This window comes from Diadema setosum, chromosome 11 (genome assembly GCF_964275005.1).
Source record: "Diadema setosum chromosome 11, eeDiaSeto1, whole genome shotgun sequence".
NCBI classification, from domain to species: Eukaryota; Metazoa; Echinodermata; class Echinoidea; order Diadematoida; family Diadematidae; genus Diadema; species Diadema setosum.
In genome coordinates, this window is record NC_092695.1 from 19,097,171 (window position 1) to 19,109,193 (window position 12,023).

Genomic DNA, 12,023 nt, shown 5'->3' on the forward strand with positions numbered 1-12,023 from the left:
GTTCATTGTGTATTATAATACCAATCTCTGACAAATTCTGCAAATCTTAGACCAAATTCCTGGTGCAGAAAACATGTACATTTACATGAACATAATATATCTTCTACATTTATCCATTCACACAACAGCAGCACCACAATATACACCATGCTCACAATAAAGACACCAACACCCCAGTGTACACATACTACCTAGCAAGAAAAACAACACATAACAAGGACAGCTGAAAACGCCAATGAACAGACACAGTGGTACGTTTACACAGTATGGTATTTAATCAAGACACCTTCACTCCTGAAACAAAAGTACAGATGTGCTTTAGAGAAAAAAAAAAGCAAGAACAATACAAACAAATTTTGGCGATATTTCAAAATTACAGGAAAAAACGACAACAAAGCAGATGCATAACAAATGAAACATAATGCATTACATGATTTTTTTTTTTCTTCACTGTTAAACTATGTACCAACTTACAAAATAACAATGATTGTGTTTCACTCAAAATTACATAAAAGCTAGACAAGGCAAAAAAATACAGAATAAATTAAGGTACTCATAAGAAAGGCTATGAAATGTCTGATTTTTTTTTCTTTAATTCTGTGCATATTTCAAAGATTTGACAGAATGGAAAGATAAGTTAAATGAACATACTGTATACAGAGGATAATGCATGCGACAGTAGCACAAATGATAAAAGGGGGGAAAAAAGAACCCAAACAACACTCCTTATGTACGTGACTAAAATAAGCCTTAGCTTGTGCAAAGGATATCTTTAAAACTGCAAAAATATGTTGCTTGAGGTTGTATCAACATTTTGCATGTACAAATCACTTTCACATGATGTGTTGGGTACTATACACCATAGAAAAAAAAAGGGATAGTCTCGTAACATAAAATGTACCATCCTGTCTACAGTTGGAACACAGGTAAACCTTAATGGACATTGTACAGAGCAGAAATTCTAATGCTGAAAGTACTGTTGCAATATACAGGAGAAACACATTGCTTTCAAATACACAAATGAATCTAATGAATCTGACCTATCTGCATCTTAAAAGTGATGCATAAATATGCTTAAATATGAGATAAAAGACAGCCTAAAATTTGAGTACTATTGCAAATATTCCATTTTCTTTCACAAATCAATCATTTTTAACAGGCCACAACACAGAAACAAACACTGAAATGCTTTGGTGAATTTCACTTTTTTGAGTGTGGAAATACGATGTATTTCATTTGGAGGAGATGCAAAATCTTATTTTTACTGACATTGCAAGAAATATCACACTAGCAAGAAAAGAGAGCAAGGATAGAGGCAGCAGAGATGAAAATAATCATGTCAATGCCACCGTTTCCTAAGCAAGGATATAACAAAACATTTTCTTTACAGAAATTTCAATCACCTGAATGAAATGTGTGTGAAAAAAAAAGAATGCTGAAAAACAAATATAAACAGAAAAATCAGTCCATGTAAACCTTTGCTTCACACACAGTGTACACACAAAGAATGCCTCATTAAAGCTATGATTCTGGAGTCGGACTGATAGTAAATCATTTTTTTTTTTCCTGCTGCTATTGTGCAACTAGCTACACTGGAATACATTTTTTGCCATTCTTGCGCGGAAGAAGAAAAAGTATTGTCACAGAAAAAAGGAAAAAAAAAAGTGGGTGCAATTTCTTCTAGACACACATATTCTTGGCCTAAATGGTAGGCCATGTTGAAAAATGAAAAGAGAAACGGACAAAAATCTTGGTGCAAAACCACAACTACGGAGGAAGCTATGGATATACAGGAAAACGTCTTGATGAATACTTTTCTCTAATGAATACTTCCGAGCAACGGTAGACTTGCGATGAGGCATTGTGCTTACTCTGGGGATGTCTAGTGGATGGCGAGCTCCCCAATTCACCTTTTATACTATGACCACATTGTCTTCAATTTTCTCAGAACAGGAAGAACACTCTTTCATCTCAGCTGGAATATAATCACAAACGGTACAAATGATGTGGTGCCCGCAAAACTGGTGCAAGTTGGTCTCAGGAGACCCACGAATGTCAGTACATGGGACTAGATGAGGTAACAGTCTGGGTCTCATTTGTTTTCCGGAAGTCATTTTTGGTCCCGAAACCAGGCGCTATAAAAAATGAAGAGTCTAGACTCACTTGAGGGGGAAAATAACTATCTTTTTTTTTTCTTTTTCCAAAAGTCCATTCCACTCTACTGAAGGGACGAGACTAACTTGATCAGGGAAATGGAAGATATTTTGTAGAAATGAGGGAAGCATTACAACAAAAAACAGTATTTGGAAAAAAAAAATGCATTCACCTGATATTCACACCAAACCAGTAACATAAATTAATTGCATATCAATGATTAATTTTGTGCAGCTCCCATTGATCATATCATGTTTATTGCTTGTATACTGCAACTGGACCAATCTATCATCACATCCCCGGCGCATGCCCCCCCAGGTGATCCAAACGCTTCCCCATCACATTTCCCCGAGTGACCCCAGACATCAAAAATTCATCTCGCCCCACCCCGGTGGTTCCCTGGAGTGCTGAAGAATGCTGATTTGGAAGGCTATCATTGCAGGAACGAAACAGCACACATTTAATCTCGGGAAACACTGGGAACACATTAAATCATACACATTCTCCCTCCCCCTCCATTTTCCCCTCCCTGGACATAAAATATGCCAGGGATCTCCTTGACAACATGTGCTGACTTCTGAACACAGTAATTGCCTAAGTTCTGTTTTTTGCATCATTTTTTTTTTCTTTCTCTCTTGCTCTTACCACCAGCATTACGCATAAAGTCCCTGGTGTGTATATTTTCAACACACAATGAAAATCTGTTCAGCTACCAAATGGTACCACTCATTCTGAAAAATGTTTCTGCAATATCGTAACAGGACTCGTTGAACCTGGTCTGCTCTATCAAATGCATGATCAGCTGAATACTGGTATCAAAATTGATTTAAAAAAGTTTCTGCAATTTGCTGAATACAAGATGCTTTCATTCAAAAGAAAACAATAAACAAACAAAAAAAAAAAGCTAGCTCTATAAGAAACACCTTGACAGTAAAGCTCTTCTTAAATTATGTCAGTCATGCCAACACATGATAAACCATACACGTCCAATTGTGAAGCTAGAAAAAAAAATATATATATGCTCCCAATTTGAAATAGAAAATACACAGGTTTTCATTATGAGTGATGCACTGACGGCAATCTGATCTCAGATCTACGAAAATAAAAACTTACAAGGATCAAGGAATACTTTTTTTTTTTCCACAAGTGGGCAAGTCGTGACGGTCAATCATCTAACTGACTGACTTTCTTCAAGGAGTCATTTGCCAACAGGGGCTACATACATAATTGAAGTGTTTCTCAAAAAAATTGTAACCTACATCCTACTCCAAGGTTTTAAGTACAAGAAGTTGTTCATCCTCATTTCAAGGTTTGGCGAGTGATGTTCGATGAATACAGATTCCCTCAAGGTTATTTCCATCTTACACAAAACAAGGGAGGGGGAAATACTGGCATTTAAGCCATCTTGGAACCAAACAAAATTCCATCACTTCCCTCTGTAATCAAGCTATATCATATTACACTTGTCTTCAAGGAGATATAACAAAGCTCTAAGACCCCACAATTCCATCCAATCACCTACATAGCGACCATTCAATTAATTTCTTATTTCTGTCAGCGCACCACGATTGTCATTTTCCTTTTTTTTTTTTTTGGTTGTTGCATAAATTAAAAGAGTAAAATAACAAGATTTGAAACAAAACAAAGCATATATCTTTCCTGACAGAGGATAACACCATGATAAAGAACACACAAGGCTTAGAGCACTACATTAAGAAGTTTTGATCCGCCGTAGATCACACTTGTTGGCAAATATATACACATAGCAGTGGGTGGTTCAGTATTCTCAATCCTGAAACCACGATGAAAAAAGAACAAAATACAATATATTGCTTTCATTTCACTGGAAAGCAGCTGTCTTAAGAGTGCCATCACGCAGTGACTTCATCGTGCGACATTATCCGTACTGACAGCTTATTACGACCACACACCCACACAGTTGCAAACACCCACACACACCTGCATGCGCACACACACACACGCATCCACTCACACAATACGGTGACTGCATGAGAACACTTTATAAAAGGGTTTCTATTAAGACATGATAAAACTGGGAAAGAGTCAAAAGTTTGTTGTAAAAAGCTACTGTGGATATAAAACTGGAGACAGCACAAGCACTCTCAACTCATGCAATAAGTGTCCACCACACATAGACAAACAACCCTTTCAGTGAAGAGCATACATGTTTGGAAAATTACAATGTACATTTTGTCTTAACATAATGTGAATGTCATCACAATCCTAATTGATACAAAGACTTTCAAACTGCACCCTATCAATCTCAATGACTTTTTTTTTTCAAATATTTTCCCTACCAGTAATCACAAATCTTACAAACTAGATGCTACTTTTTTTTTCCAGTAATACTTCCTTTGTTGTACACTAGAACAGACTCAAAAACATGTACTTCTCTCAATAACAGTTTTGATAGTTTAAAAATACCTCTCATATATCAAGAATAGATATCAAGCACAGAAATTTATACAGCCTTTTTTTTTTCTTCTTTCCACTGAAATGATACGATTCCACAACATGGCATAGCATCTTATGAGTTTTAACTAGCATACACATATCATCAATAGTACATAACAAGCAATGAGAAACAATATATATATATATATATTTATCTATTCATGTATATAAATATATATATGCATACACAAATGTGAGATACCAGATGCAGACTTGAAGCAGTTGGTAATCTCGCATTTTACGAGTGAACCCAGCCTTACTACAGTAGAGTGTTGCTCCATTGACATGCTTTTGTACAGAGCACAGTACATTTCACACAAAAGACATGACCCCCCACCCTCCTTGCAAGCCCTGCTGCTCTGGATTTGTGCAGAAGTCCAATTTGAAGAATCCAGAAATGTACACGACAATGAAGCAAGCGATCCACACACTATTCACACTGGATGCGACTTCTTTCTGCATGGATCAACATCTGCATATTGGTCTTTAGAACGCCTGCCTTCTCGGCACAGAAACATATTGAGACGAGTAATCGGCTTAGTTTACTTAATTCCGTGGTCCGGCATCAACAGTATGATTGAGGGAGACTTAGACATAAATCTACCGTACGCATCGGAGAGAGGGTTGGAATGGGGGGTGCGACTATACGTCCGTGCTCGTCTGCAAGTTTGTCAAACATTCCTCAATCTCCCCATACTCGCTGAGGTTTATCTCACTGTCCGGTTCGCACATGCCCGACACGTCGGAGCAGGAGGCGTTGGTCGACGTGTACATGGACATGGAGAGGGCGTCTTGCGAGATATCGCTGATCGGCCGCTGGTAGTTGGCCGCCCGGAGCGGCAGATGGCGTGGTGGGGCCGCACACGACATGGACGACTGGTCCGGGGAGCCGTTGTCGTAGTCGGGCGGGATCTCGGAGGTGCTAATGCTGTGCGCTGGCAAGTAGTGACTGGCATTGATCTGGTACGCCTCTAGCGGCAGGCTCTCGTAGTCCTCCATCGGCGGCGGGTAGTTGGCCAGCTGCTGCCGGAACTCGCGGGTGGCCCGTGCGCACGGCATGTCCTCATTCTCGGGCGGGTAGTCCGTGTCGTCGCCGCCCACATACTCGTCGTCGTCTTCCGTCTCGTAGTCGTCCTCGTCGTCGTTGTCCACGTTGGAGGTGTTTGTGGAGATGTTGGTGGGGCTGTCTCGCGGGTGTCTAGGAGGTCTCTCAGGGATGCTTTGGAAGCCTTCTGGGAGCTGCATCCAGTCGCTACAGTCCCAGTTGTATCCTGTAGGGCAAAGCACAGGGGGCCAAAACTTTGTGAGAGTCAGCGGGTTAAGACACCTACCCATTCACAACAAAAAGCATCATAGCATTTAAGCCCATGCAGATCAATGCAACAATATACAAGCCGTCTTGTCTACCACTAACACTACAAAGTTGCGTGCCGTAGAGGAGACACACGCAATGGAAATGGGAATTCATATCGTAAAACGGACATACATGAGAATTCCTTCACAAGACTTCAATTTGTTTGCGTCATATTTGAAAACTTCAGTCTTAATTCCTGCATATATGTATTTTCTCTCCTATATGTGGCTTGAAATATCTGAGAGCATATGTATCTGAGGTGTATGGGTTTATGCTGTCAAGTCTTTTACTGTCATTTGCCATTGCACATTTTCTGTATGCAATTACAGCAAGTCCAAGAAAGATGCATCGTGAACTTTGGACATGCAAAAATGTACTGACAAAAATGCATAGGTGAAAAAAAAAGAGCAATCAAACACGAAAATGAAAAAAAAAAAAAATATTCATTTCAGCCAACATGCTCTAGAATGGGTCAATGTTGGCAAACTAATAACAGAGAGAACATTGCTTGGGCAGACATAAGCTGGTCAGCATCTGACCTTCACAAAGAATGTGGACAAAATGTCGGGTTTAACGATGAGAACTCGACACTGGCATAGCCCATGTACGGAAAAACGGGGCAGGATTAGTAGTAAAACATATAGATGCAATGCAAGCTTCATGCAGATGGTCACTTCTCATATCAAGAACAGGAAACAAACAAACAAAAAAGTATATGCACGGGCAACAGTTACAATTCTCTTCTCTGTTTCATTGTATCTTACTTTGTCTTTTCTTTAATAGCTCTGCCACACTTCGTGGCATAACCCTGCAAAATTTGAAGGACATAGACATTACTCAGCGCAGAAAAATATAAGAGATATACGTCATCACGTTTCCTTCAGTAACCGAAATATCTCATCAACTTTGGTAACACAAATGAAAATAATCTGTACAGTTACTGGAAGAATAGACACTCCAAATCCCACGTGTTTCTTGTGAATGAAGTAGGGGCAGGGCCAGGGGTGAAGAAGGGTACCCATCATGATATTTTGGTAATCCACATAAATTTGCTTTATAAAGTCCTAGCTGGCAAGCCTAGGAATTCAAATGCAGTTGTCTGAATTAAACACTCACACTTGATTAGAAAGAAGAGAGGATCAAGTTTACAGTGCTTGTGTGTGCTGGGGGGATGTTAACAGTGCTACTCTTATCCCAAATGTTGTTTTATTAGAACTTGGCGAGTCAAGTGTTACTTCACAGGAATAAGAGTCAGCATGAGACATTTTATGCTGTCATTAGGTATTCATAATAAATGTATACAAATCACTCCATTGGTGTGTTCATTCTCACTTGGGACTCTTCTAAAAAAATTTTTTACAGAAATAAAAAAGATCGTCTGCGGTCACAGAGCATTGAAAAACAGAAACTGGTTCTGAACTCCATACAGATGGCAAAATTTGGGAAAGTGCTGTGTATTTAAGCCTGTCACTGTGTGTCACGAGAAATGGGACAGTTACGGGAATATCAGAAGATAATTTGATGGTCATGCAAATGGCACAATCATGAGATGACTGTTTTTTGAGCGAGTCATTCACGTGTACGTTAACGCCCATTAGCAGAACGGAAAACGGACGATGCTTCATGCAAAGAAGTACGGCCAAGGCAGAAGAGAGAGAGAGGAAAAAAAAAACAAAAAAAAAAAAACAGACAAACAACCTACAACAATGTTGCTTTCTTCAATCTAAATTCCAGTGTAAAACCAACACATGACAGAACTTTTCATTTGTATAAACAACTTGTAAATCCCAATTTTGATGAAGCATCCTGTTGTCAATCCAGAAATCGGAAGCATGGTTTCAAAAAATGTATCTTCATGTACAAATAGTCAAATAGTATATGTATAGGTATATACTTTGCAGGGCACGAGGATGGATAAAAATATGGGCCGAGGATGGGCCCAGAGAATACAAAAACCATGTACGGCCAAAGGGTACGATGGAAAAATGTTTGCTGGAGGCGCAATACCAAACTGCCAACAACAACCACAACAAAACGGGATGCCTAGAGCTACAGATTCCGAAAAATTTCACATGGTAAACTTGATATCATATATAAATGTTCGTGTGACAAGGGCTTACATAAGAGAATACACCGTACATCCATAACACACACATGTATACATGTAATGCTATGTCACAGTCTAAAAACACCTCCACGTAATAATCTGTGGCCAGTAAAGGGAGGAGGACCAAAACGGATGCGAGAAAACGAACCAATCAAAGCCACTGAAATCGTCGTGTGACCTAACCTTAAATGCTCTGTGCCTACTTTTGTCTGAAAATTTCGTCAATCTATCGTGCATCGCGTTTTGAGAGAACGAGAGAAAGAGAGAGAGGAAGAACGGAACAAATTAATCTTTGAACAAATTAACGCCGGAAAAAAACAAATGGAGGAAACAAAATCAGTGTCATAGAGCATAAGATACATTCTGAAAATACTCAATGGCAAAATTAAGTGACATGCACTGAACAAAATATTACTACTGAAATGAATTTAATTTAATGTACGCCAGCAATCTGACTTATAAACAGGCATGCATGCATACGAAAATCAAGACGGGCAAGGTACAGCTTGCATCGTGTCTTGCAATGAAACGACCACGGTCAACAATTTCATGTCATACTAATATTACATGATCATTTGGGCACAGTCACAAAATATAATATACAGGACAAGAGATTAGATGGCAAGAGACTCGGATACAGAAAGAATGTTAAGTTCACAGGTAAAGGTCATTCACTGTGATAAGAGTCTTGTTGATACTGGTTGGTTAGATACAGTTGTTATATCTTGGAGTAAGATAAAACATGATATCCATATAAATATCTATTGGAAGTATGTAGATGGATGACACACACATATAATATACATAATATACATGTGCATTTTTTTTTTCAACATGAAATTATATTGCGTTTTCCACATGTGATGTTGGCAACAAGTCAAAAATCTGTAGTTGTGTGTGTCATGTGTGTCACAACAAACTCAAACATGGAGGCACCAAGGACCAGAGAGAACGAAGAATGCAGATAAAGTATAGAAGAATGAGGAGGAGGAGGAGGATGAGGAGGAGGAGGAGGAGGAAGAGGAGGAGGAAGAGGAGGAGGAAGAGCAATAGAAGGAAAAAGATGAGGAGGAGGAAGAGGAAGAGGAAGAGGAGGAGGAGGAGGAGGAGGAGGAGGAGGAGGAGTTGGAGAAGGAGGAGTTGGAGAAGGAGGAAGAGGAGGAGGAGTTGGAGAAGGAGGAGGAGGAGAAAGAGGAAGAGAAGGAGAAAGAGGAGGAGGAGGAGGAGGAAATGGAAGTTGAATTAAAAGTGGTGATGGAGGTGAGTGGAAGGAGGTACAGGAAAAACTGGAGGAATAGATAGTAGAACAGGAGGAGGAGGAAAATGAGGAGGAAAACAAGGGGAAGAAGAAGAAGCATGAGGAGGTGTTTCTCAGAATGGTGGAGGGTAGGAATAAAGAGAAGAGGTAAGAGGCAGAGGAGAAGGAAGAGGGGAGAGAGGAAAGAAGATGAAGATGAGGAGGAGGAAAGGAAGAGATGAGGAAATGGATGAGGATGAGGAGAAGGAAATAAGAGGAAAGAGGGTGAAGATAGGGAGGAGCAGAAGGAGACTCAAGAGGAAGAAACAATAATTGGACACAAGGTGTATCAATAGCAAGGTCAGCAATGTGGGGATGTACGTGTGCGTGCGTGTGTGTTTGTGTTCATATTTGTATGTGCCTTCAAATGTGGCCGTTCAGGGAATGCACACCTGCTGAAAGTGGACATATTGTCAGCTGAGAATCAGAGGGGTGCTATCGTGTTCTACCATTTAGGTTTAAATAAAAATGAAACAATCCATTTTTGTGAAATAAAAAGTTTATTAAATCAAAAGTGGGTAGATTTATAAGTATTGTTCCAAATACACGTATATGGTAAAATAGTGCTTTTGTGGTTTTAATTGTGAACATTTTACTGAAAATGAAATTAATGTAAAACTGACACCATAATGTAGAGGAGATCGAGCTCTACAACATGATGCCAATAACTCAATACCCCCAAAAAATTGTGATAAAGCCCTTCTGGTTCTCAGCTGACAACAGACTAAACCATGGATGTTCTTGATTGATCAATAGGGTGGTGTATCAGGCTGAAGAGAATAATGCAAAATGCAGCCCTATAATGGGTTCACTTTCTTTCCTCCGATATGTGGTCCGCATGCACATTAAAGTGGGCTGTAAGTGTATAAGATCCATTACATTATATGTGTGGAACATTATGTCTTTCTCCGAAGGTCTACTATTTGAAGGCAATCCTGTATGTGTGTGCATCAGTGTGCGTGTGTGTGTGTGTGTGTGTGTGTGTGTGTGTTTCTGTGTGCATTAAACAAGGGGAATGGACAGAAGAGAAAGAATAATAATACATGGTGATATTAAGAATAATGAGATAAATACACCCAAACTTAATGTATAATATCACACAATAATGTTCTTAACCTGAAGAGTGATTCGGATTACAGTATGTGTCAAAAAATGGAAGAAAAGATGTGAGAGTAAAAAGACAGAAATCTGTGTGGGAAGGCATTACGTTGTGTATATGAATTTCTGATTTTGTGTCAGTTTTGTGTTTGGTGAGCATGTCATTTCTGTTTTCTTTCCTTTTATTTTATTTTTTAATGATTCATTCCTCATCAAATGTCTACTGATATTGTACCAACTTGTGCTTAATGCTCACTACTCATTTCTCTCTTTCTTTTAATTCAACTCTGCAGTATCACAACTGATATATTGTTGATAAAAAAAAAATATATATATCTTCCTCTTTCCTTATATTTTTAAAGATTTCTTGAATGTTTGGTTAGAAAAATTTGCTACCAATATAAAGTGATTACTGTGATACTATGATTATTGCTGGCATATGTCAGCAACATCTTTTGAGTTTTTGAACTAAAAAAAAAAAAAAAAAAAAAAAAAATTCTCCACCGATCTTATCATCCCTTGGGGGACAATTTCAGGAAGTCAGAAATATGATTCAAACTTATTCAAATCATTCATCTATGTAATACATAAATCTCTGCTCAAATCATTTCGCTGCTACACTTTGGAACATTTCACATCGAAAAAAACTGTACGAGGACATACGTGTGTTGAGAGAGAGTCATTTGTGTTGTCATGGTAACCATGAAGTGCCAATGATGTGTATACCACAATATGCATAAATATATATGTACAGAGAGAGAACATCACTCCTTATCGAGGTGAGTACATGTAGTATATGCTGTCAAGACAGGAAACGTAACGAGCAAAAAAAATACCTTTCTTTCCACGCAGCAGACCAAGAGCTGTAAAAAGGTAGACACAACACACGAGAGATGAAAAATAAAAAAGGGAGGCTAGGAAGTAAAGACTCGAAGGCAAGGAGACGGGATACGTCAAAACACAGAGAAAAGAATAAAATCGTCTACATACAACATAGTTTACTGTCACAGATAGTCAAAGGTTGCAAGAAATCATAATACATAAAACACATATATATAATAACAGCTGAAAGAATATGCATCAGTGTGCCCAATGCCACAAGCAGGATCAGTGCCTTGCCAACCAATTTGCGAGAGGAAAAATAGAGAGAGAGAGAGAATCTACGTCTGGGCTCTTTTAATTTTGTTATCTTCCATCTTTGTTTTCAAATCCCCTATTCAGTCACCACCATATCTCCAATGGGAGATGGGGGGTAACGAAAAAGATTTGGACAGTGTTCCTGCATTCCACACCCATGCAGGATTGCAACGAAATGAGAAATGAATGGTATCCACAGGCTAAATGAACAAAAACAACAAATATACCCCCCGAGCAGTGTACATGTTAATCAATACAACTTGCCAACTGAAAGATTGCAAACAGCCATGGTGGTTGCATGGGGTGGAAAAACAATAATCGAAATAAAAAATGAGTACATGTAGGCCTTGTACTCTTACAAAAGTCAATCATCGACTCAATGTTTACCAAATGTTTATTTA

General features: G+C 38.8%; 1 protein-coding gene across 1 annotated transcript in view; it reads right to left on the reverse strand.

Moving 5' to 3' along the window:
- Nucleotides 1–252: 252 nt before the first annotated feature.
- The window catches only part of LOC140235331 (protocadherin Fat 1-like), a 47,831-nt gene continuing 36,060 nt past the window's right edge, over nucleotides 253–12,023 (reverse strand). The window contains 2 exon segments of the mRNA XM_072315357.1: nucleotides 253–5,900; nucleotides 11,322–11,348. Of these exon segments, the coding sequence (XP_072171458.1) occupies nucleotides 5,272–5,900; nucleotides 11,322–11,348 (656 nt within the window). The 3' untranslated portion in view covers nucleotides 253–5,271.